The 25,673-nt window shown below is 38.9% G+C and overlaps 1 protein-coding gene across 3 annotated transcripts in view; it reads right to left on the reverse strand.

Annotated features, from left to right (window-relative positions):
- LOC127428075 (chemokine-like protein TAFA-1) overlaps positions 1 to 25,673 on the reverse strand; it is a 240,047-nt gene that overhangs the window by 43,841 nt on the left and 170,533 nt on the right. For all 3 annotated transcript variants that reach the window (XR_007895020.1, XR_007895021.1, XM_051676139.1), the window contains one exon: positions 5,734 to 5,874. Coding sequence is in view for 1 of the 3 variants with exons in the window: in XM_051676139.1 (XP_051532099.1) it covers positions 5,734 to 5,874 (141 nt within the window). In the remaining 2 variants the exon portion in view is untranslated. The remainder of the gene's footprint in view (positions 1 to 5,733; positions 5,875 to 25,673) is intronic.

The following is a 25,673-nucleotide window of genomic DNA, read 5'->3' on the forward strand; positions in this document are numbered from 1 at the left end:
CTCAACTTGTGCAGTTGTTAGCTGTCATAACAACTCAAAGTAGTTAATGACATCAAGGTAATTAACCTCGGGTAACAGCTTCATGTGATCTACCCACTCCTTAAACTTTGACGGGTGAGACACTTTCATGGTCATCAGGACTCTGTGTGTATCTGCACTATGGAGCCACATGCCTTTTTTTGTGGCAATTTAAACAAATGTAATAAGTTAAACATCAAAATATCCGTTAAGAACTTCCACCAATGCGAGTGAAAATACTGGAGACTGGAAAACGAAAACAGGCTTTTGGTATGAATCTTTCCTGAACGTGCACCGGAAAAAAGTAGACAAGGTAAGAACTTAGAAGATTAAAATAGATTAAATAATGTATATATTAAAGCTGAAGTATGTAACTTTTTCTGTATTAAAATAATTTCTCCTATCCTAGCTTAATATACAGAGAAAATTATTAGTAAGCTCAAAAACTGTAAGCACTGCCTTTCTGTGTCGCATTACATTTACATTTATTTATTTGGCAGATGCTTTTATCCAAAGTGACTTACAAAGAGGAATAGTACAACATAAGCGTTTCATATGAAGGAGACAGTAGTACAAAAGTGCTGCATTACAAAGTTTAATTTAATATTCACAAAATATTATCCAAGACAGATTAGAGTTCAACAAGAATAATAAATATATATATAATTTTTTTTGTTTGTTTTTTATTGTAAAATATGAATTTTGAGTATTGTTCCATTTGTTTTGGGTGAGCCACTTAGACCCGCCCCAACAACGTTACTCAACCAATGCTGTGAGTTGGGGGCAGGACTATCTCTTTGTTTGACCAACGGCAGATGGGGGGCGTATTCAAAAAGCTGTTTTGAAAACAAAGTTTATTTTTGTAATTCCGTTTGGTGGCGGAAATTACATCAGCTTTAAAAGCTTTTCGACACAGAGAACTTTATAGTTTTTGCTTGTTTAACCTTCGGATGGCAACAGGGGCACACATTTTTTGCTAATGCATAAATAACTTTGTATAAATGACTTATAAAAAGTCAGGCAACATGAGGGCGATGGCTCTCATATTTAGCCCCTCTGTTTGACACGTGTGAAGGATTTGAACCCAATGCACACACACACTGACAGATTTTAGTAGGGCAACACTAGTTAGTGTGTGTGTGTGTGTATGTGTGTGTGTGTGTGTGTGTAATAAAGAGAGAAAGTTGGTGACAAAACGTGTGTCTGCTGTATGTGTGTGGGGGGTGTGACTATGTGCATAAGCGCACTTGTGTGTGACAGCAGCAGTGTGTTTGAGACCATTCCTGCAGGTCCTCCCTTAGGTCTCCATCACGCTCAGCCGACAGAGTCGTTACTCATAAAGACAGTATTATTATTAAGCAGAAGATGAGTATATATCCAAGTCAGAGCACAGATGAGTAGCAGAAACATCCTCCATAACTGTATATTCATATTGTCTTGATATACAAGAAACAGGGTATGGCTTCATAGATCAGCACACATGCACAAACAAACACTCCTGCAGCTGTTTATATAAATTATGAATAATTGCATTGTGTGTGTTTATACAAATAGCTGATGTCATACACACACTCACCTTCACTCACAAACCTCAGTGACACAGTAGCTAGGTGAATGGGTGTTTTGCATCATTGCTATTTCTTTATTAAATATTTTACCAAAGTTGGAATGCTGTATTCACTGATCAGCATCTAGGTCCGGACCTATTCAACTGATAAGAAAAGAAGAAGGTATCATGACAATCTTGGTCCAAACTACACCCTCAAATGTGGCAATCAAAATCCTACTCTCGGTAGACAAAGAGCATGAGTATTTATACCACGGTGACACGTATTTGTAACCATATGTAGATGGCAACCACATCCAGGGAGTCAAACCTTCACACATGAATGCCCAGTGATTTGTCAACTTTATCCTTTATCTCACCTGCCCATATAACAAGCTGCCTGGCTTGATCGATACACTAGCAGATGTGTGAGACGTGGCCCTCTCCACAGGACACACGCAAAGTGTGAATCTTGCTTTATGCTGTTTCAAGGATTACATCAGTATGCAGCAAAGAGACAGACGCTAGTGTACCGTACCACCCAGAGTTTGGCATTCAGTGCGATCTGTTGTGGAACTGGGTAGGTGAAATCACAATGTTCAAAAAAAAAAGTGCAAAAAGAGTGAAATATCTGAAAAAGACTTCTGAGGAAAAGACAAAGTGATGAAGTATAAAGTGACCTTTCAGAGTTTAACTGTTCTGTATGCTTCTGGTGGAAGGGAGTCGGAACTTAAGTGCAATACTAATGTATTGTAGCTTTGGATGGTATGTGGTACAGTGATGTTTTCTACATGGAAGCAAGGGAAGCAGTGCCTTCTCAAAAAATGTGGGTGAGAAAAAACATAATCAACTGTATATAAATAAAACAAATAAAATATCATGAAATGTGAGCTCAAATCATGTACATAACAGTCAAATTTCCAAAGTAACTGTCAAACAGCAACACCAGTGTATAAAGTTTCGGAGGGAGGCAGCGTCTCTTATGCCTCCAATCAGCTTATTACGATCTCACTGAACTCTAGCGTGGTCGTGGATATATGTGAGAGGATAACTACAGGTGAAATGCCACGTGGGGAGAGACACTGCCTCAACTTAGCACTGATTCGCTCTTCACACTGTCTGTCAATCAATGTGATAATGCCTGCCTCTCATACACTCGCGCTCGCAGCGGGTCTCCGCAAATCTCTATGAATGGGACGAGCTGATGGAAGTGGAGAGACTATTTACTAAGTAAACAACTAACCGACTCAGACAATTCCACTTTTAGTCACGTCCAAATTAAAATGAACTTAAAATGACTTGAAACATGTAATGGTGTGCCAGTAAGCTGGTTTTTAGTGAGCTCTCGCTCTAAAAGGTACAGCTCCGTGCCGGCATGCCATAATTACAGAACAGATTACTGATACAAAAATAAGGAGACCATAAAAAATTAAACAATTAAAATCAGAGAACAGGTAAAAGATACATGAAACATGCTTGTTGCTGTACTATTGTAGGTATACATTTTGAAGTAATGTAAAAAACAATTATTATAAAACGCATAAACTTTATGAGTCTTTTTACATTTACATTTACATTTATTCATTTGGCAGACGCTTTTATCCAAAGCGACACACATGAATGTGTCTTTAAGTCTTTAATTTTACTCATACACATACATTTTATAGCATGCTTATAAACAGTGTAAAATGGAGGACCCTATTTTAAGAGTGCTAAGCACAACTTTATGTGATAAGTCAAACGAATGTCAGGCATATTTCTATGACAGTGACAAATTCCTTATATACAGTATATTTGGGGACTTGGATGTAGGCTATGTTAAATAATAGATAATAAGTATTATTAATAATTTTGATCTTCTGACACACAAATCATGACTAGTATTAACAGTGATTGTACTGGCCTTCCAGGTTAAACATTATTCATACAATGGAAGAAGTCAAACTTTTTTCTCCGAACTAAAGCTCAGTAGGTGAACGAAGCCGGAGTTTATACTACGCCCAATGTTGTTTTAAAATGAGTTAGTTTAGGGTGATGTCATGGTGTTTAAAGTACTGTTCCAGCCACAAGTAAAGCCAATAATGTAGGTTTTTCTCTCCGTGGACCACTGCTTTTAGTGCTGTGTCGTTCTTTGCTTTACTAAACTTGTCATGGCCCCTTCCACTTTTAAAAACTCCAATCTCTCTCTACTCATTTGTAGTGGCTGCACTGTCTTTGTAGAGTTTGTGTTGCAAATTATGTACAAAAGTATACTTCTGCACAATCTCTGAGAGACGGGCTTCAAAGTTATTCATTTTAACCACAATAACATAGGTAACAACTCCTCAGCTAGCATGCACGATTGTAAATAAAAAAAATGTCATGTCCAAATCACACCCACGATTAGTTTTAATCAATCATCAATGCTCTTCGACCAGCTGAGTTCTCCTACGTCAAGAATTTCAGAGATGTGTGTGAACAGGAGCAATATCACCAAACGAACACACTGGCAGAACAAAAACTTCACTGCATTTTGTCATCATTTGTAGGCGAACTAAGCAAAGCCTGTTCACCCAGTAAATTTAAATTAGCCTTTAGTTTGTGGATTTTGCACACACTTCACTTCTACTGGTCGATTTTGCTTTAAAAATGAAAATGAATTTATTGAAAAATATTATAATAGTTTCACTATATTTTCAGAGTTTGGACATGGACTTTATTACAACCTGCTGGTGGAATCTCCAAAGTATTGACTTTGCACTGAGATTAAATCTGCTTCTCAAACATCTTAGCGCAATTACCTATTTCTCAGGAAAATAGCAAATCGTGCTTTGTGGCACTTCATTAACATACAATACACCCACAGTTGGCGTGCATACACCCACAGACAGTGGAAACACTCCCACCCACACCCACTTGCACTGGCATGAACATTTCTCTTAGAATTAGCGCTCTCATGAAAATTGTACAAGACTTAGCACAGTCGTTGTGCGTAGCGCTTTGCACAGTCACAAAAATAGAGCCCAAAATGTATTTCATATTCCATCCCATAAAAAAAAAAAATCAGATACAGTATATGGCTATGAACATATAAAACTACAGTTCATACTGTATATTTAGACATTTAGACATTTAGGCTACATATTCAAATTCCACCATTATTTGGGAAAATATATGTTACATCCATGAAAGCATCCATTTTTGTAGTATTTTGTAAAATATGTTGTTAAATGTGCAATTATGTAACATTTTTATCAGTGAGAACCACACAGGATTATGCATATTATAGGCCTATGTGTTTTACATATTGTGATGCAGTGTATCATATTAATGAATGGATTTAATCTAAAAACTATGTAATTGTCAAATTAAACTGAAAAATACATTTAGATTAAAATAAATAAATAAATAAATAAATAAATAATAAAAATAAAAAAAACTCTGCTTCCTCATTTCAAAAATGTGTCTTAAATGTTGCATCCATTTTGAAATGTTGAACATTTTGAGCCTCAGGTTTAAAGATTAAACTCTAATCATGACTCAAATAAATATGAAGTATATTTACAGATATTTTTGGTAAATATTTATTTCAGTGTTCGCAGAGGGTTATCTAGATTTACCAGAGAGGTCATGTTGTCCCCTTGGCATTTGCATCAAATTTGAATAAATCCTCTAAAATCACATCAAGGTGACAGCTGAAGCAAAATGTCATCTGAGGAATGCTTTGAAAGTCTGTTATGCCAAATTATGCTTGTCCAAATGTAAAATGGGCATTTGATTTTGCATAGTTGGCTGGCTCATAATGGAATTCTGTCAGAGCCCTATTTACACCTGCCATAGGTTCTCTAAGAAAAACCCACATTTGATTTAAACACAGCTTGTATCACTGGTGTGAGAAAAGGCAATCTGAAACAATGGGTCTCATTCACTATTAATTGCGTAGCCTACATAATGTGTTTTTACTTATGCATGCAGAAAAGTTTCACACACAAAATTTCTGCCTGACGTGTACGAACATAAATTTGTTAAAAATCAATTAAATTAAGCTTTTATTTTTTTGTACACACAAATTTTACAGCCAATCATAAAATAATTACCTAAACATAATTTCACTCATCAGTGACACAAAAGGTGATAGATATGTTGTGATGACACTGTTAACCATGTGTAAGTCAAATCTGGATTCCTACCGTCTACACAGGAGGGTTTGTTCCGTGTCGTGCCGGCCACTTTTCCTGGTAAACACGAGCACTTGACTGTTTGGGAGCGCTCCTCAATGCGGTTCTTATTGCAGCATCTGTGTGCAGCGATGACCTCACACTTTCCTCCTTCTGTGAATACAGAAACACACACAAGTATATATCAGTGGCACATACAGTATAAGCAGCACAAATATTACAGTGGCACATAACCAAGATACTCCCATAACTTTGACATATAATAAAGGCTCACATATTTCAGTTTGGTCGGCAGCATCTGAGGTACACGCATATCAGTGACATGCATCAGAGAAATACACTATTCAGTGATGCGTACCAGAGATACAAACAAATCAGTGACAAGTACATATTTATGAGTTCAACACTGAGAGAGAAGAACACACAGTGTGTACATGGCATACAGAAGAAGGGAGAGACAAACAAGTCTTGGATTTTATAAACGCAGGAAACAGTGATTTCACAAACAATAATATGTTAGGTATTTATTTATTTTATTGCAACATTAGTTCCAGTATCTAATTTAATTAGACAAGCGACGTTCCAAGAGTGCTGATATTTCGCTTAACAGCATTGGGAAGGTTCACTGTTTGTTTCTCTCTGCTTGTCCATGCTTGTCTGCATTGCATGCCTACATCAGTGGATCCTGAATTTGGCCTCTTTTGAAACAACGTTCACTGGTGGAACAAAAATAAACAAAATAACTGCTCATATTGTGTCTAAAATGTAAGTTACTCTGTATAAACTTCTTGTTTATACAGAGTTTAGTAAAGCAAAGAAGCGACACATAACTAAAAGTGGCGGTCCACAGAGAGAATAACCTACATTATTGGCTTTACTTGTGGCTGAAACAGTACTTTAAACAGTGTGACATCACTCTAAATTAACTAATTTTAAAAAAACATTGGGCGTAGTATAAACTCCGGCTTCATTCACCTACTGTGCTTTAGTTCGTCCAGGAGACCTGCGTCAGATTGTTACTTAAAAATTTGTTAATATATGTAAAAATTAACATTAACCAAGATTAATAAATGCTGTTGTATAAGTATTGTTCATTAGTTAGTTTATGTCATTTATTGTGTAAACAAATATTAATGTATACAACCAGTAATTTGTTATTGAATATCATTATACCCATGAGGGTAAAAAAGCAATCCAAACTGATCAAAATCACAGATCTGAAACCTCTGCTCCTTAATTAGATTAACTTTCAGAGTCATCAGTTAAAACAGCATTAGAGCAAATAGCCCTTGTAAAAAGCCTCTAAAGAGAAAATTATAGGCTCTTCCACAGTCTCACACTGCCAGACTTTCCATGTAATTACCATGTATTCTTTCTTTTTTTTTTTTTTCTCCACGTTGAAAACTGCCCTTGAAGCATGTTGATTATCGTATCTAAATGACAAGCCTTTTACGCTGGCTGGATGTATACAAAGGCCTTTAAGTGGAGCAGAGAAAGGCTGCCGTGGTTTGGTTTGGGAGGAAAATGTGGACGCATATGGTACTGTTATGACTGAGTTGGTAAGACTCGTTCTCTGGGCTAGATAATTAAGGGCCTTGAGACAGAGCAATTATGAAGTCATCACAGCCATTACAATGCTCCCTGTACTTCAACACACACACAAACTCACTTTACATGATATGTGGGGCTATGTGACATGCACTGCAGTAAAGTGGACCCCACTGTGACAAAAAGAGGATAAAATAAGAAAAGATCAGATTGCGTAAAAAGCTACTAGTGGGTTTCCATAACAATGGAGAGCACCCTGAGGAGAGGAGGGGTGATTCAGGGGGGATTGATGAGTGGTAATGGTTTCCCCCTCTCAGAGTGGGCTAAGCTCACAGCTACACACCAACCCCAAGAAAGGGAAAAACAAGGGAACAGAGGTGGACTGAAGTGGAGGAAAGGAAAAGGGAAAGAAGGAGGGGATAGGAGAAAAGAAGGCAGGCAGCTCCCTTGCTGGGCCAGACAGGGCTGTTTGAGTAATGACTGAGCTGTTGGAAGCGCACATCTCACACAATTATAAAGTGGCCAGGTAATTCAGCCAGTGGGGTTGCTGCAGAAAGGCCCTCCATCAGATGCTCCCCTTTCCCCAACACCAGAGGAAACCCTCTTTATCTTCCCCTGACAGCTGTCCACCCGCCCACTCTCACATCACTACAATTACACCAGAGCTCATGCGAGGGCATCCAGAAGAGGGTGCACCATGCTGACTGGAACGAAAGTGTACAAACAAGAAGAGGGTAAGAAGAAAACTCATTGTACATATCTATTTTCTTAATGTTTATTTTTTTCTTCATATATACCATGGCTTTCCAAATATACAGTGGCCCCAATAATTATTTAGACACTTAGGTCACACACACACACACACACAAAAAAACTACTTTTAACCAACTGGCGAATTTTAGTGGATGTACGTATAAAGCAAGTTCCTGGTGCCATAAACTTTTGTAGAAATTTTGAATGGTATATTGTTTTATAAGAAAATAAAAAAAAAACATGTGCTTTGATGTGTTTACAATAGCCAGCTTCCCTGAGAAAGCAAGACACATTTTGCTGTTGCCCCAAAGAACGTTTATTGATAATTTTAGGTTGGGGTCTGGGTTAGGTTCAGTTAAATTTATACTGATATTTTGCAGTTCTGATATACCATTCTAAGCTTTCATTCTAAGAACTAACAATTTTATATGGTACATTAATTTTCATAAACATAAGCGAAAAATTGTGAGACAATGCAAATTTTGGATGGCACAAGTATTAGAGAGAAAGTTAGAGGAGATAAAAGTTTCCCCTCTCTCAATCTCTTTGCACTAAAGTTTTTTTTTATTTTTTCAAACACAGGGTTCAGGCTTCAGGGTTATGCAAGAGTGAGCAATAGAAAAACAAACAGACCTAAAGGTGCAGTCACACTACACTTCGCACACCATTCATTCCCATTCAAACGCATCCGAACGTGAGAGACCGGAAACGCAAGCTCATGCAAAGAAATTTCACATTCCGCTGCATACAAAAGTTCAGTATGATGAACTCTGAACTGTGAATATGGATGAGGAGAAAATGTGTGACCAAAAGAAGATAAAAACATCACAGACTAGCTGGGTTTCCATCTAAATGTTTCACATTTTTTAAGTGCATTTCTAAAAATTCGACTAAAGAAAATACGAATCGTTGAGCCTTCCAATCCACTACATCCTGCGCATTATCTTGAGTCAAGTCAACGTTTATATATAGAGCACATTTAAAAACAACAGAAGTAGACCCAAAGTGCTTTACAGATCAAACAAACAAAATTACAGAGTGATTGTAGAGCCGAGGAGGGCGGGGCCGGGCTGGAATGACACACGCCCGGTCCCCAATCAGCCTGATGGGGCACACGAGGGATAAAGGCGGGCGGGGACGACAGTTCGAGAGAGAGAGAATTACAGGCAGCTGTACTGTGTGTTTATGGATGTGTGTTTTTGGTTAAGTTTATTATTAAACTATTATTTATATTCTTAAGCCGGTTCTCGTCTCCTCCTTTCCACTGAACTCCCTTACAGTGATATAAAAACAGATTGATTTAAAGTTAAATATAAAACATAATAAAAGAAATAAAAATATTTAAACACAACATCATGTATTTATCCATTTCAAACTATTCAATGATCTATTCAAAAGATACAGATCTTTAAATATGTTTTTAAAGAAGATTTAAAAATGGCTAATGATGAAGCTGACCTCACATGGAAAGGGAGACTATTCCATAGATTAGGACCTAACACAGAAAAGGTACGGTCACCCTTAGATCTATAGCAGCAACGAGGAACACTCAATAAAAGTTGATCAGAAGACCTGAGCGCTCTGTTGGGGGAGTAAGGGTGTAGAAGGTCACTGAGATATTGGGGCGCGAGACCAGATAGTACCTTGTAGACAAAAATCTGAATTTTAAAATCGATCCTAAATTTCACAGGAAGCCAGTGTAGAGATGCTAAAACTTGGGAAAAGTGATCCCTCTTTCTTGAGCTTGTTAAAAGCCTAGCTGCCACGTTTTGAACTAGCTGTAAGCGGAATAACGCTGTTTGGGGCAGACCAATGTACAATGAGTTACAGCAGTCTAACCTTGATGTGATAAGTGAGTGGATCACTATTTCCAAGTCTTTATGGGAAAGAAAATGTTTTATTTTAGCAATAGATCTTAGGTGGAAAAAGCTATTCTTGACGACAGCACTGATCTGCTTATTGAAAAGTAAAATCTAAAATCACTCCAAGACACATGATCTTGTACATTCGACGACAGAGGACCTAACTGGGCAACAAGGCCAGGTAAGTAGGACATGGAGGAACCTAAAATCAGAACTTTGGTTTTGCTTTAATTTAATTGTAAGAAATTGTTTGCCAGCCAATGTTTAATATCTTTGAAGAAATTTAGGGCGTTCTCAGATGAACAATTCTTGTCTACACCACTGGGAAGTAAAATTAGGAATCGTCAGCATAACAGTGATAAGATATGCTGTACTTCTGAAAAATAGAGCTCAGAGGAAGCATATACAGGGAAAATAACAAGGGTCCTAAGATCGACCCTTGAGGGACACCACACTGTAAATGAGCTGACACAGAAGAAAAATTACCTAAATTTACAGAGAACATCCTTTCTTTTAGATAGGATGAAAACCACTGGAGGGCCATTCCCTTGATGCCAACCATACATTCTAGATAATTGAGAAGAATATTATGGTCGATAGTGTCGAACGCGGCACTGAGATCTAATAAAACTAAGATGACAGGTGAACCTGAATCCATGGAGAGTAAAATATCATTAGTGACCTTCAACAATGCAGATTCAGTGCTGTGCAAGGGTCTGAAACCAGACTGAAATGTATCTAAAATGTTAAATGTATTTAAATAGGAGTAGAGCTGCTAATAAACAACTCTCTCCAAAATATTGGAAATAAAAAGGCAGTTTGGAGATTGGTCTGTAATTGTTGTGTATTGCCGGATCCAAAAAATTTTTTTTTTTAAACAAAGAATGTAGAATTGCACGTTTAAAACTACTTGGAACAACTCCACTTGCTAATGAGCTGTTAATTATAGCTGTAACACTGGAACTGATGGTCACGAAGACTTCTTTAAGAAGGCGTGGAAAAGAATATCCAGCTTGTAACTGAAACACTTCATCTTGGAGACTACATCTGCTAACTGTGCTGATGTAACTGGTTCAAAGTGAATCAGGGAGCTGGACGGGGAAGGAGTTAGTGTTTGATCAAATTGTGCAGGTACAATCGCACCTTTAATCTGCTCAATTTTGTGAGTAAAATATTTTTCACAGGTCTCTTGGGTGGTGTCCAGAAAAGCATTTTTAGTTGGGTTTAAAACAGAATAAATTTTTTTGAACAATACTTTTGGTCGATTTCCGTTATTAGAGATTAATGTTGAGAAAAACTTAGCTTTCGCTTCCTTTACAGTTCTCTGATAGTTAGTTAAACACTCCTTTAAAATGTCATAAGAGACCTGAAGCTTGTCTCTTTTCCAGTTGCGCTCAGCTTTTCTGCACTCTTGTCTGAGAGTGCGGGTGACGTCATTTAGCCAAGGCTGTGAAACACCCTCAACTCTCCTTGGCTTAAGCGGAGAGACATTATTAAGTGTAAAAGCACAAGATTTATTAAAAGTTTCAACCAATGATTCAGTGTCGAGTCCAGCTAAGACATCATCTGTGAAATGAGTTAGATACAATTCTGAAAAAAGATTGGCAGTAGACGAGTGAATGGACTGGGAGGACGTAAGGGCTGAGAAAAAGTAGGCAGAGGACAAGTAGAGACAGACTCAAACATTATTGAATAATTGTCAGAAAAGCCAATATCTAAGACCTCTAAATTGGATACAGAAAGACCATAAGACAAGATCTAATGTATGACCCATATTGTGAGTAGGACCAGTGACATGTTGTACAAAATGTAAAGACTCAGTGAGGGAGTTAAATTCATTTACCAGAGGTTTTTATGGACAGCATACATGAATATTAAAATCCCCAAGAATCAGGAGTCTGTCACCATGAGACACCAGTCCAGAGAGAAATTCTGAAAATTGTTGAAGTCCTTATTAAATCTGGGAGGTCTGTACACAAGTGCACAGAAAGCAGGACCCAAGATGTCAATCTTTAATAGTTGGAACTCAAAAATGGAATACATGACCATAGGCAGTGTCCTGCATTTAAAAATTTTTCTAAAAACAGTGGACACCACATCATCGACATCTGTGTTTTGTGGTGGACATAAGATTGTCCATAAAAGAGAAGTATAAAACTCGATTTCCTGAGGTCACTCTTACAAAAATTAACTAAAACAAAAGCATCTAAAACATTGAAAAGAACCTGGAGAGCAGCAGCAGACAAAAGGCAGCGTTCATTCTAGCGGAAGTCCCAAATGTCTGTAGCACAAATTCAGTGCATGAATCAAACTCACTTGAGGGAGACGCCTTGTCGCCATGGAGCATGCCGAATGACCTCCTTGCTTTGGGGAGAGTTTTATTTGCAGGATTGGAACAATTGTATCTGGTTTTATTAAATGCTGCCAGGAGATGCTGCAGAATAATGAGGGCTGAAATACCTGCGATGCCCATATGCCGCAAGCCTCCGCCTACCTGGGAGCGCCCACTCTCAAAACTGTTCTGACGGATAGTGAGAACCCACTTTAATGACCAGCTGTGGGTTAAACACTTCCGTATGACAAAGGGTATGTTTGAAGGATTATGTGCCAAGGTCAGGCCTTTTGTTGGGCCAGTCAAATCAAGCTATCGCACACTCATAACACACCCATAGGTCAAAACACGTCATCGTTTTGTGAATAAACTGTTTCCATCACCTTAATGTACATTTTAACTAATGCAAAACTCTAGAAAATTCACCTCTGTCAGGCACAATAAAATTTTTGAGAGTTTATTTGCTAATCAAGCATTTCCATTCTGGATTTCTTATACGCAATTTCAAAATGCTCATAAAGTAGTTGGATGGAAAACTAGCTGGTGACCTCTTGGCTTCATTAAAAAAAATATTTTAAAGCTGCAGGAAAGTGTGCAGACGGTACATTTTAAACATAATATTATTTGTTATTTGTGATTTATTATTTATTAAAACCAGAAGCCCTCTCCCGTGACATCATATCCTTGTTCATTGTGGTGTCTAGCAATATTCAAGCCTAGTGTGAACGCCCCTTAAGCAGGCAGTGGACATGATTGCCGACACTGTGCTGTCATGTTTGAGCAGTAGGCATTCATTTGTTGAACACGTTTGGCAAACTTATGCTTAGTTCTAATCTCCCATTAAAACATCCACCCCAACATCCTGCTGATAGGATAAAAAAAAAAAAAAAAAATACTTACTGCTCTTCTTGACAGCTCACTCTGTACCCATTACCCCTATACTCACCATAGACTGACTCGATGAAATATCTGTACTCACAGGAGAACCCGAAACCACAATACACAATGAAAAATCTCTCAGGACTCTATATTTAACCTCTGCTAACTGCTTTAAATGTCTTATTGACTATTTTACAATTTCCTACTTTCCTCATATACGGTTTTCTAGGGCCATTGTCAGAGCCTGGCTGGGTAAGATTCACACACTCATTCAGTTAGTGTGAATCATTGCTCCCCGTGGTGTTCTTTCATCATGCAGTTGTCTTGCAGCCATTCAATTCTAGTCATTATTGCAGAACATGAATTTCAATGAAGATGGGAATGGCTTGTCATGAGGAATGGCCTCTTTATGGCTATATCCTATGAGCCTATACTGAAAGCTTTTAAATCCATGCTATAGTTCATTGATCCAGTACTGGCCCAGCAAACCCTCAGATGTATTTTTTTTGTCTTGGTTTTTGACTGTTCAAAAAACGAGCTAACACATAATATGAAAACTTGCGGTGCTCTACCACATTAACAAACATATTTAAAAAGTACCTATTAAAAAGCTATTAAAAATTACCTTGAAAGCCTGACAAAATATTTAACTGCTGGAGCTATTTTTTCAACTTCTTTTCAACCAGAAACATTTGTGAACAGAAGAAGACTGTATTAGAGTATAGCCTCAAACTTACTAGCTTAAACTGCCTAGGTGTTTGCCACTTTATAATTCAACTCAAACAGCATACCACCTGCCAAAGCACTTAATGTCATTTACACACGTAGGACATCATGCTGTTTTGTCTACTTGTACATCAGAAGAATTTAATGGGTTAACTATATTAGAAAACCTTATTTTCAACCAATTGGTCTCTGATATTAGGGGCAGGGTTCCTGCCTGTTATAGTGTGCAAACGTCTCCAATAAAAGCCTCAACAGACAGACTGCAGTTATAAAAGAAAAATTATTGACACACAAAATTAGAAAAAAATATATTTACCATAGAAAATTCTGTGACGTTCCATGACCTCAAACTATTTTTCTTACTTTTTCCAGGCCTGTAAAAAAACTATTTTAAAATTCCTTGATATTTTTAAGTTTTACATGACCATAGGAACCTTAATATTTTGTTTACATTTACATGTGTTAAAAAGCACTTGTGTAACTCCATTTCCTACCGTAGAAGTCATGTCATTAGTAATTAGTTCTAGATCACATGTAATCTGCTTAATAAATATTTGTGGAACTTTGGAATTGATTGCCACAAAGTTCACGAAAGCATTTAGTATTTGTTTAATGTGTTACTACATTTTAGTATTTTCATCAAAATGATTGTCCCTCCATGCCCATACATGTTTTTAAAAAATATATATTTTTATCTCGCAGTAGCTAAGAGATAAATCAGAGCACATTTACAGAGCACATATATCTGACAACAATAAACAGAGCCTCTGTATATCTGTTTTATGGGCAAGGTACTGGCTCAAACCAAAAACGTTGCGACACAGAATGGTGTATGAATGGTGTATTTCCTTGCACTGTATCTCATTGCTTTTGACTGTAATGACTTAAGGTGAGTCTAATGGAGAGTAATAATAGGTTTACCTACCGCAAAGTGTCTTTCACTGGGATTTAATGCTTTACATCCCACGGCAGCACAAGTATGTGTGTGTTTACTGGGTTGCTGAGATCAAGAGAGGCCAGTGAGGCAGATCTCTGCACAGGCATCAGACAGGTGGACATTAAACCATCCAGCACTGGTACCATCTGTGCCCAGCATGAGTGCGGGGTAATGACACCTCCGGACTGAGTCTAGTGCAGAATTTCTTAGTGGACAAATGGCCAGCCCATTAAATGATGGAGAGGAGTGTTAGAAACAGCTCTGCTGCTGAGGCTAAACTCATTTACACCATGTTACTGTAAGCTACAGGTAATCACCACTCCAAAACCTGTGTGTGTGTGTGTGTGTGTGTGTGTGAGCAGAGGTACATCTGTTGGCTTTATGACTGCTTGGGTGTTAGCAATATTTGTTCAAGGCAAGAAATATTAAAATGCCTGATGTCAATAAAATGAACTTCACATGGACAATGTCTTTCAGGGTTCAAAAATAACACTCTATAAGCAGCAAATTGGCTTTGGTGAGTAAACTGAAACTGCTATCAGTCATTTGGTTACTGCATTAGGAACTGCAAAATTAACGAGCAAATTCCCCCAAAATTTGTGCCATTTTTGCACAAAAATCTGAGTCTTATTCACAACCACCCTTAATCTAGTTTAGTAGGCTCAATCAGAGCTGAAATAGCATTGCTTTCCACACAAACATGCTTTCAATGTATATTAGGCTCATTATAGATTGCACTTTATTCACAAAACTCTGTTCTATTTGCCTGTCGCATATGACAAAAAGTTAAACAGGCGGGAACTGAATTTAAAAGAGATGTTTGTGTAAATTTTCTATTATTCATGGCAGCAGTGCTTCATCAAATAATGATTAAATGATGGTGAGGAGTGTTAGAAACTGGCACAGTGGCGTAAATATAGGCAGTGCAGGGTGTACAGCAGCACTGGGGCCTGGCCTTGAAAATGGGCTGAAAGAAAACCTTGAAAACGACTGCAGGCCCAACGGGCAATGAAAACGTATAAAAACGCAAGGCTAAACCGGTGCAGAATCACAAATCTAGCTTGTATAACATGCAGCGTGTGACACAATGACCTGTGCTGAAAGAATAAATGATTCATAAAACAGCAATATAAAAAATAAAGCTAAATAATTAAACTGTTATGGGAGCAAAATATATTTGTATATATAAAAAATAATGCAAAATATACTTTCAAGAAATATTTCTTGCTGGTAAATTTCTCAATTCACCTACCTTTGAAAGGTGTGACAAATAGTTAGTTTTGAGCCCTGTTATATGGAGTTTTATAAACAAGGTTCGGGAGGAGCAAGGTAATTTAATCCGACCAATCCCATCGCCTGAGTGAATGTATATAAACTGCCACTTACCTCTACATGGCATCAAGTCTTCCGGCATTCTGCCTCGCCCATTGCCCACGAATAGACCCAGGCAGTGACTCGGATCATCGGACGCAACTTCGCTGCAAAGCATTCACCTTCATCAGAACAGCTCTTCCATCTAAACCATCTCTTTATTCAACAGAAGCTGCCACAGCAGCTCATTTGTTTTTGCAGTACTGACTGCTACCACATTAAGTGTTATAAGTCTTTCTTTCTATGCTCCATTCGTCAAAGCAGTTTATGGCGTGAAGTTGCTTCTGCAAACTGGCTGCTTCGGCACTGTATACATGTGAAACAGCTCCCTACGACTGCTCATATGTTCTCCTATCTAAATTTACCACCTGGAGCGGCCGACTACGTGAAGCTGCTTCCGCAAACTGGCTGCAGCATTTCAATCTAGTTCTCCCGCACAGGTGATTCCTGTCAGCCTCTTTACCTCAACGTGCAGCTCGTTTAGGGCGTGATCCATTCAGTGATTCTTTTCGTCATCTTCTAACATAAAAATCACGATTGTTCTCCCTTCAAAGTGCCCTTCGGAGTGCGATTTATTCCATTCGGAACACAGGGGAAATCATGCAACAGTGAACTCCTTCCAATCAACCTATACTCTAATTACAACTTCTTTTCAAACCAACGCAGACATTTCAGTGCGAGGTTGCTGCCATGCAGCACTCGCTCTGTCCATTCCACAGCACACTGCAGTTATACACAGCTTCTGTCCGAACAGACACGAGCCGAATTAAGGCCGTTTCACACAGGACGCGGCAAGCGCGAGTGTCTAGTTCATTTTCAATGAGAGGCATGTGGAAAGTGACAAATCGCAGTTGGTTTTGCTAGCGGTGCGCAGGCGGCATGCAAGCGATGCTCATACACCCAAAATCCTGCCACTTTCACATGCATGGCTTTTCGCGGCAGGCTCCACAACAGATACAAATATTTTATCTTTTTGCTTTATCCACAGCCAATCATACAGGTAAAATAAAGTACAAAATTAAATGTACCACCTCAGTGGGTGTCATGAGGCTCTATGTTAGTCATAACTGCACAAAACGCTTCCTCTATGAGAGAAAGCGGCAGACGTGCGGCGAATCCATCGCTTTCCACATCCCGTGTCAAACGATCCCAACTCATTCATTATCATTCCGCAAACTCGCCTCGCCTCCTCTCAGCATTCGTGCTCGCTTCGCAGCGCAGCCCCGATAACACAAAGCAAGCGCTGCTACAAACTTCCACTCATCTCTACACTATAACATGACTTTCCCTCCTCCCGTCACGACAAACACTTCACACAGGTAAAATCAATCTATAATTTTATTTTACAGACACTCTTCTCTACTTTTGCCTGAATCATTGGATTACAAACGTTTCATTTACAAGGGCTATGTGCCCAAGGTTCCCACGACCCCTTTCAGGGAGCAGGTGGTGAACCTGCAAGCACTGCCCCAGGAGGAGGCAGACCCAGCCTTGGCGTTGCTGTGTCTGGTGCGAGCTTTGCGCATCTATTTGGATCACACACAGAGCTTTAGAAGCTCTGAGCAGCTCTTTGCCTGCTTTGGTGGACAGTGGAAAGGAAGCACTCTCTCCAAACAGAGGATCACCCACTGGGTCATTGACGCCATCACTATGGCATATCAAGCTCAGGACATGCCACCCCCTGCGGGGTTACGATCCCACTCTACCAGGAGTGTGGCGGCCTTCTGGGCCCTGGCCAGTGGCGCCTATTTGGTAGACATCTGCAGAGCAGCAGGCTGGGCAACACCCAACACCTTTGCGAGGTTCTACAATATCAGGGTTGAGTCGGCTTCGTCCCGTGTAGTAGCAGGTACAAGCAGGTAAGTTCTGGGACAGCTGGCCGGGTGTACCGCTTGCGCATAGTGCCTTTCCCCTCCCTTGAGGGGAAGACGTGCGCTCTTGACTCCCAATAGTGTTCACAGACTGTGATCCCTGGATGACTTCCTCCTTAGCCCTGTGGCAGTCAAGTTTGCGGAGAAACTCGCTGCTGGATCAGTAAGTGCACTGGTAAGGCCCTGTACTGAGGTAGGTGCTCCGCATGCGGTGGTTCCCCATAGGTAACCCCATGTGTTTTATCTTCCGTAAAATCGTTTCCCTCTTGGTAAACTACATCTTCCTTAAGCAGAGGGCCCTCTGCTCCGGTCGCCATGCTTGTAGAAACTCCTCCCCCCTTGGGTAGGACCTACCATGCGACTCTCCACATGACATACTTCCGACAAGACTCGGTAAGACCATGTGATGTATTTCCACTTGAAGTACTCCCCCCTTTTTTGGGTGGGGCGTGGTCTCTACGGTGTCTTCCCCTTGGGAGTGACACCCCCCCCCCCGACGTAGACACTTAGGGCTCCCAGTCAGTTAACAAATTCCACTCTTTTTGGGGAGAAAAGAGGCCTCGGCTGGGCCAGCCTGTCCCTATTTGTTGAGCAGTCGACTTGTTCCTGAAGGACTGTTGGATGCTCATAAAGAACGTTGGGGGATGTTACGTGACGGCCTGGTGTGCTAGCTACGAGGCACGCAGCAGTCTGCCCGTCACACACCGCCACTTCAAGTAACACAGTTCAGCTAGTTGTGGCGTTTTGTATAGGGACCCCTAGTGTCACTACATCGACACAACGTCGAGTGAGTGACAGATAGGCAATGTCGTGTTTACTTTCGTAACGTCCGTTCCCTGATGGAGGGAACCAGATTTTGTGTCCCTCTTGCCACAACGTTGAACTACCCGCTGAAATGGCCGGGACCTTGTCTCGGCTCCTCAGCACAAAACCTGAATGAGTGGTTGCATACCAGCTCCTTTTATACCCGTATGTCCAGGGGAGTGGCATGCAAATTCTCATGGGCCTTTTTTCAAAAAAGCAGAGGTGTTTGACGCTGTGCAGAAGGAGTGCGAGAATGATGACCAGGAACACATGAGGAAACAGGAAATCACATGACATGAAACCACATGACCTGAACAGGAACTAAACTTGAAAATAAAAGACATGAAAACAAGAACAAAACGTGACATCCAGTTGACAAATAAAATTTTTCTGAATCCAAACGATTGATTATTTTTAGAAACAAAACATTACTTATATACTTTTTAACTACAAATGTTTGCTTCCACACATCTCTGTGACGTGCACTCATGAGAGGGATGACGTAAGCTCGTTGGTAAGGTCACGCGTGGAGGAGGAGGCATGAAGCACGTCATTGTTTACAAGAGAAACTTGCACAGACCACAGACCAAGCACCGTTCACAAACCAAAACTATCCAAAACAATTTCAAACACGATGTCAGAGGATTTTGATTTTAGAAGAGAAGAAGAGATGGAGCTTTTCGCCCAACCCTACCTGTTTTAGCCCGAATACACCAATGAGAAACTGAGGGAGATGGAGGAGGATGCAGCAGCGGTGCAATCACAAGTCTCGGGGAGGCAGAGATCTATGGAGACATGGTGGTGCACATGTAGTAAATGCCAAACAATGCCAACAGAGACAGAGAGCCAGTGCTGCCACAATTGGACCATAGCAATCCCACCTTTGGAAACAATTAGCGAGGCAGCCAGTGAGAACACTCCTTGTCCTAGCTGCATTACTGAACATAATGGTTTACACCATTACTGAGTCGCAGCATTTTAGAGGTGTTTTTCAGTTTGCCATGAATAAACTGGAAGCGCTGCCGAGGCCAGAAGGACCCAATGGCACCCTAACAGTAGAGTAAGTATCATGTTTTGTTTGTTACTATAGCTACTATATAGAAATATATAGGCTACATGACAAAGTTTTCACACATACCTGAGTTCGCTGGAAAAACAGCACGGGCACAGCCGATGAATTCAGATATCAACCCTTTGTTTCTTTCAATGGTCTGAAATCCTCAGGGGTAAAATGTTCACTGCACACCCTCCAATATTTGAGAGAATGTAGGTGTGTACTAATATCCAGGTTCAGCGCGATAAGCCAGAGCTTCAATCGCTCATGATCATGTATATGCAATCAATGAAAAGTTTATATTTTTCCCAGCATGCATTTTCTTTGGGGTTTCTGAAGGTTGAAGCATCCAGGATACACACATCAAAAGACCATTTTGAACAATACACTTATACAAATGTACAGCAAAGACAATTAAACTTTTGTACAGTGCTCCTTCTCATGTAAACAATGATATGCTTCCTGCCTCCACCTCCATGTGACATGTAACCTTACCAACGAGCTTACGTCATCCCTCTCATGAGTGCGCGTCACATTTGTAGTTAAAAAGTATATAAGTATTGTTTTGTTTCTAAAAATAATCAATCGTTTGGGTTCAGAAGAACTTTATTTGTTGACTGGAGTCGTGTGGATTATTTTGATGCACCCTAAATATGCAATTTGGACTGTCAAAAAAATGGAGTACATTCACTTGCATTGTTTAAAGGAGGAGGCCTGAAATGAAATCCTAAAAATCTTAAATTCTGTTTTGATGAAGAAAGAAGCTCAAAAACATCTTGGATTGCCTGTGGGTGAGTAAATTATCAGCAATTTTTCATTTTTGGGTGAACTATTCCTTTAAGGCCATTTAATGGCTTTTCAGCAAATGCAGACAGTAAAAAAGTGAAGCACAAATCAATTCATGAAACACCAAATGTGTAAGGTTACATGAAAAAATATCAAGCCATTGTTTAGGACAACAAATATTTTTTTTAATAAATTCAATTATATTGAATTGTGTAAAACATATGCTAAAACCTCCCCAAAATATAATAAATGAAAAACTATAATATATTGCCCAAAGTATAATATATATCTATGTATACTATACTTACACTTATTAAAATAGCTGTTCATTTGTAAGCCAGTGTGTTTCAGTGATAACAAGCTATACATGACAAGCCAGATAACAGGAGGAAATGAGTGACTGTTCTTGACTATTCTGTTTTCACCTTGTGGAGACAGGAATACAGAGTGTCATACCTGACAACTCAATGCAAGCATACCTGTCATTTTTAACAAAGACAATTACAATATCTGCATCTTGTAATCATCACAGGATAAATACAAAGCCCTGATGGCATGATGAGCCCTGTAATTTATAGAGTAAGAAAGACAGACCTGGAAACCGAAATCGGCAGAGAAAACGCTATGACTGGAAATTACTTTACACCCAGCGTGGAGATATTTTCATTCTCAGATGGCAACCATTAAATTGTAATGTATTGCAAAGCCAAACACACAGCAGTCTGGCTAACCTGATTAATTCACTATTTCCATCAAACGTGGCTTAATTACAGTGCAGCCTGGAGAAAACGGATGCTTTAAATGCTCATATTTTCTCAAGTTTGCAAAATGTTTAATCTTTTACAAATTCTCTCTCTATTCCTCTTTCTCCCTCACCAACCCTAATTGGTGAGGGACCCATGCTCAAACTAAGTAAACAAACGAATGGGAACTAGACAAACGGAGGCCTTTCTTCAGTTTAAATCCAAAAGATATGAAGTAAATTATGGTTTACATTCCTCTCCTGATCATCAAAGGGGAGCTTTTGAAAATTTGGTTGAATTTAAGGCCACATTTAAGGTTAAGGGATTGCCTCTCAAGTCAAGTTTTTCTAGGTCAAACAAACACAGCGTATCAACCAACACATATCTAGGATTAAGACTAAGAAATTGATTTATTGGATAAAAACAACTCAATACGTTTTCAAGAGGTTTCTTTTATTGATTAGCATCAGAAATTCAAATCAACACATCTCCCAACAACATGCAGCAGCAAAGGGAATCTGAAGCAGCTGTTAGAATGCATTTATGTTTAATAGCACCAGCTTTCAGGGCTGGCAACCAAAATTTAGCTTCTCATCTTTAAATCACAATAGGAACCCATCCGATTCCCCACCCTACATTTAAAGTATGTACAAACCCACTTCTTACAGCTTAAAACAGAGCTAAGAGTCTTTTCCGATCTCTGTGGAATCATAAGATAGCTCTAGACATGTTACTTCCTCTGGGCTGACATTAATTTTGCTCACATGACATATTTCTAAAAAATGTGCTGGGAAATGAACCATGAACGGTACAAAGACTGAATGCAGAGTTGTCTGCAGCAATCTCACAGCACATATTGGCCAGAGAGATTATGCGAGAAACACAGATCATTCAATCTGAGAGCTCTTAGACAGAATTTTTGTAACACAGAAAAATAAGTAAGTGTCTACATACTGTTGAATTTCACATTTATTTTTGTGCTCACCTAAAACACAACATATCATTTTGGACCTATTGGTAAATGTGTTCAAGAGAGGCAGTTTGATGCTAAATACAGTTCATGGTATCTACAGAACTGCCTGCTGCTGATTTAACGCCTGTCTCCGAGCACTTTCATGATGTCAGGCTAGCTTGGGTGAACAAACAGCTCATGCAAACGAACATGACATGTAGCCGTTCTAGCAATTTTCCAACTGCTGTAGAAGATATGTGTGTTTTTATACTATAAACCCAATCATGGTCTCATATAACAAGGATTTCTCTCCATAGTCTCCCTCCATGTCTGTGACCTCATTTTAGTATATATACCCAAAATCCCCTGCAGCTGAGGTCTGCTTCCCCTGCAAGGTGAATAAGTAAATACACACAAGCTAGTGGACACATGCACCAGTGGGTGCTTGGATCAGAGAAAATAAGCACACACATACAAACATAGCCTGAAGCAAGCAGAATAAGAAAGCGCTAAGAGGCATTTTTCACATTAAAGGAATAGTTCACCCAAAAATGATAATTCTCTCATCATTTACTCAACTTTATGCCGTCTCAAACTGCTATGATTTACTTCCTTCAGAACACAAGTGAAGATATTTTAATGGAGATATGAGGTGACGTAAGCTCGTTGGTAAGGTCACGCGGAGGAGGAGTCAGGAAGCGCGTCATTGTTTACATTGTTTTTTTTTATTATTATTTGGAAATTATTTTTTTTATTTTATTTTATATTGTTTTGAAATTATTTTGGACTGTTTTGGTTTGTGAACGGCGCTTGGTCTGTGCTCTGTTCAAGTTTCTATTGTAAACAATGACGCGCTTCCTGCTTCCTCCTCCTCGTGACGCGTGACCTTACCAACGAGCTTACGTCATCCCTCTCATGAGCGCATGTCACAGAGATGTACGGAAGCGAACATTTGTAGTTAAAAAAATATATAAATATTGTTTTGTTTCTAAAAATAATCAATTGTTTGCGTTCAGAAGAACTTTATTTGTCTACTGGATTCGTGTGGATTATTTTGATGCACCCTAAATATGCATTTTGGACCTTCAAAAAATGGAGTACATTCACTTGCATTGTTTAGAGGAGGAGGCCTGAAATGAAATACTAAAAGTCTTAAATTCTGTTTTGATGAAGAAAGAAACTCAGACTTGGATTGCTTGAGTAAATGAGTAAATTATCAGCAAATTTTCATTTTTGGGTGAACTATACCTTTAAGTCTACTTGCATCTAGTTACCCTTAATAGTAAAGTTCATTCAATATGATCAAGTTAGTGAACTTAACGACACAAGTTTTGGAGATGCCATTTCTCAATTCAATTGAGGGAATGAGTTTATTCAATCAATTAAGCAGTCAATTTATTAGGGTTTTCAGTTCTGAAGCGATACGATCAGCTTTGGTTGAGAAACACCAAAATGTAACTCCTTTTTCAATATACAGTAAATCTTGACATCTGCAGTCTCCATGCCACGATCATGATTTGTAGCTCGATAATACTTCCTTGAGCTTGAAGCATGCACGAGTGCATTAAAATGCAAACACAAAACGAACTAAGAATATCTGTTTTCATCTTGTTTCATTTGTAATTGTCCTTCCAGATCCTCCATACAGCTGGACTGCAAAGGTTTTTGTGAAATAATAAAACATGCTAGAACCATAGTACGCTATGCACTTATTTCACTTTTGTACTGACACTGACGTGCATATGCACACTACAATGTATATGCACACTACGACATGCGTATCTACACTCCTTCTATGGCTCTACGATGCAGTAATTCAGGAAGTTCAGCTATTGGTGAACCGAAGTCCAATTAAGATGAATGAGAAACAAGTGAGTACAAGATTGCAATATATCAGAGTTAAATCACAATTCATGAAACACTAAGAATACAAATAGAATTGTATCACGAGCAGAGGTCGATTGATTTATTGTTTTTGCCTAATAATACACACATCACCTTCTTTATATTATATTATTTCACAAAGTTGTCCCATACCTGTTGTGCCAACCATATCCACACAGTGTCAGTGCTTCGAATGTGCCTGTATATCAGTATTAATCTATGAGAGCTTTACATGATCTCCATCTTAATCTCAATCTTAATCTTAACAAGACAGATATCACATTATCACAACTTTCTTTGCAACACAAACTTTACAGGGGCCTGGTTACATCTGCTTATTGTGCTCTCCAAAAAATGTATCGTGTGTACACATATTCCCCACTGCTTCCAGAATAGTAGTAAAAAGTAATGGAAGTGGTAATTACACCAAAATAAATGGACTCTATCAATCCTTAATGAGTGTCACAAAATAGTTGTACACATACATATGACGCAGGCCTATGCTGAATTACTGAGTCCTCAGCACCCAAAGTCACTATCAATACTAACAGAACCATAAAATTACCACAGCCTGCTGGGAGTTCTGCAACAGGCCTTATTAAGAAAACTGCAGAAACAGGCACAAGAAAAAAATATTTTGTAGCTTTAAAGAGAGAAGTGTGCACCAAAGTGCATATTTATATTGGTGCCTTGTGAGGAGGTAAACAGCTTACACTGCATTATGAGATGCCACATTCACAGATTCCATTTAGAAAATTTATTTTGAATAAATATAGAGAGCATAGACTGGCACTGCTATAGTATTCTTCATAAAAGCTCCAAAATGTTTCAGAGGGTACCCTCTAATTGTGAGGATGAACAATAGAGACCAAGGTGTCTCAGCCTTAAACCACGTTCACAAAACCGGCGGCATGCGCGGCAAAGCAACACAATCCCATTCAAAGTTATAATAGAGAGATGGTTATATGCTAAACAGACATTACTGTGCTATGAAATCAGTACATTACAACTTGAGATGAGCATACATTCAAGGAGAACCAACTTTTGTACCTATATAGTGGCTATTGAATCTGTTTAAACAGGCTAATGTTATTTCATTTATCTGCTAAAAGGGCAATGAAATGTGACAACAGCTTGCGCATTTCTGTGACTGGGGTAAAATAAATAAAACAGCAGCACACACACACTTACAGACACACAATTAAGGAATCTCAGAAATACAGAAATGTTATAAAATACTCAGAAGACATGAATATTAGTAAGCATGTTACAGTAACTTGACCAGAAAAACTAAACTTATGAAACACATTGTTTTCAGTACACAAGTAATTTTTGAATCATTAAAGCTTCAACAATCCTATCAGGAAACATATCCAAGCATTGAGGCAGGGAAACAACTTTGCCAAACAGTAAAAAATCCATTAGGAGAGTTATTTCACGCAGCTGCTGA

Source organism: Myxocyprinus asiaticus, chromosome 37 (assembly GCF_019703515.2).
Source record: "Myxocyprinus asiaticus isolate MX2 ecotype Aquarium Trade chromosome 37, UBuf_Myxa_2, whole genome shotgun sequence".
Lineage (NCBI taxonomy): Eukaryota > Metazoa > Chordata > Actinopteri > Cypriniformes > Catostomidae > Myxocyprinus > Myxocyprinus asiaticus.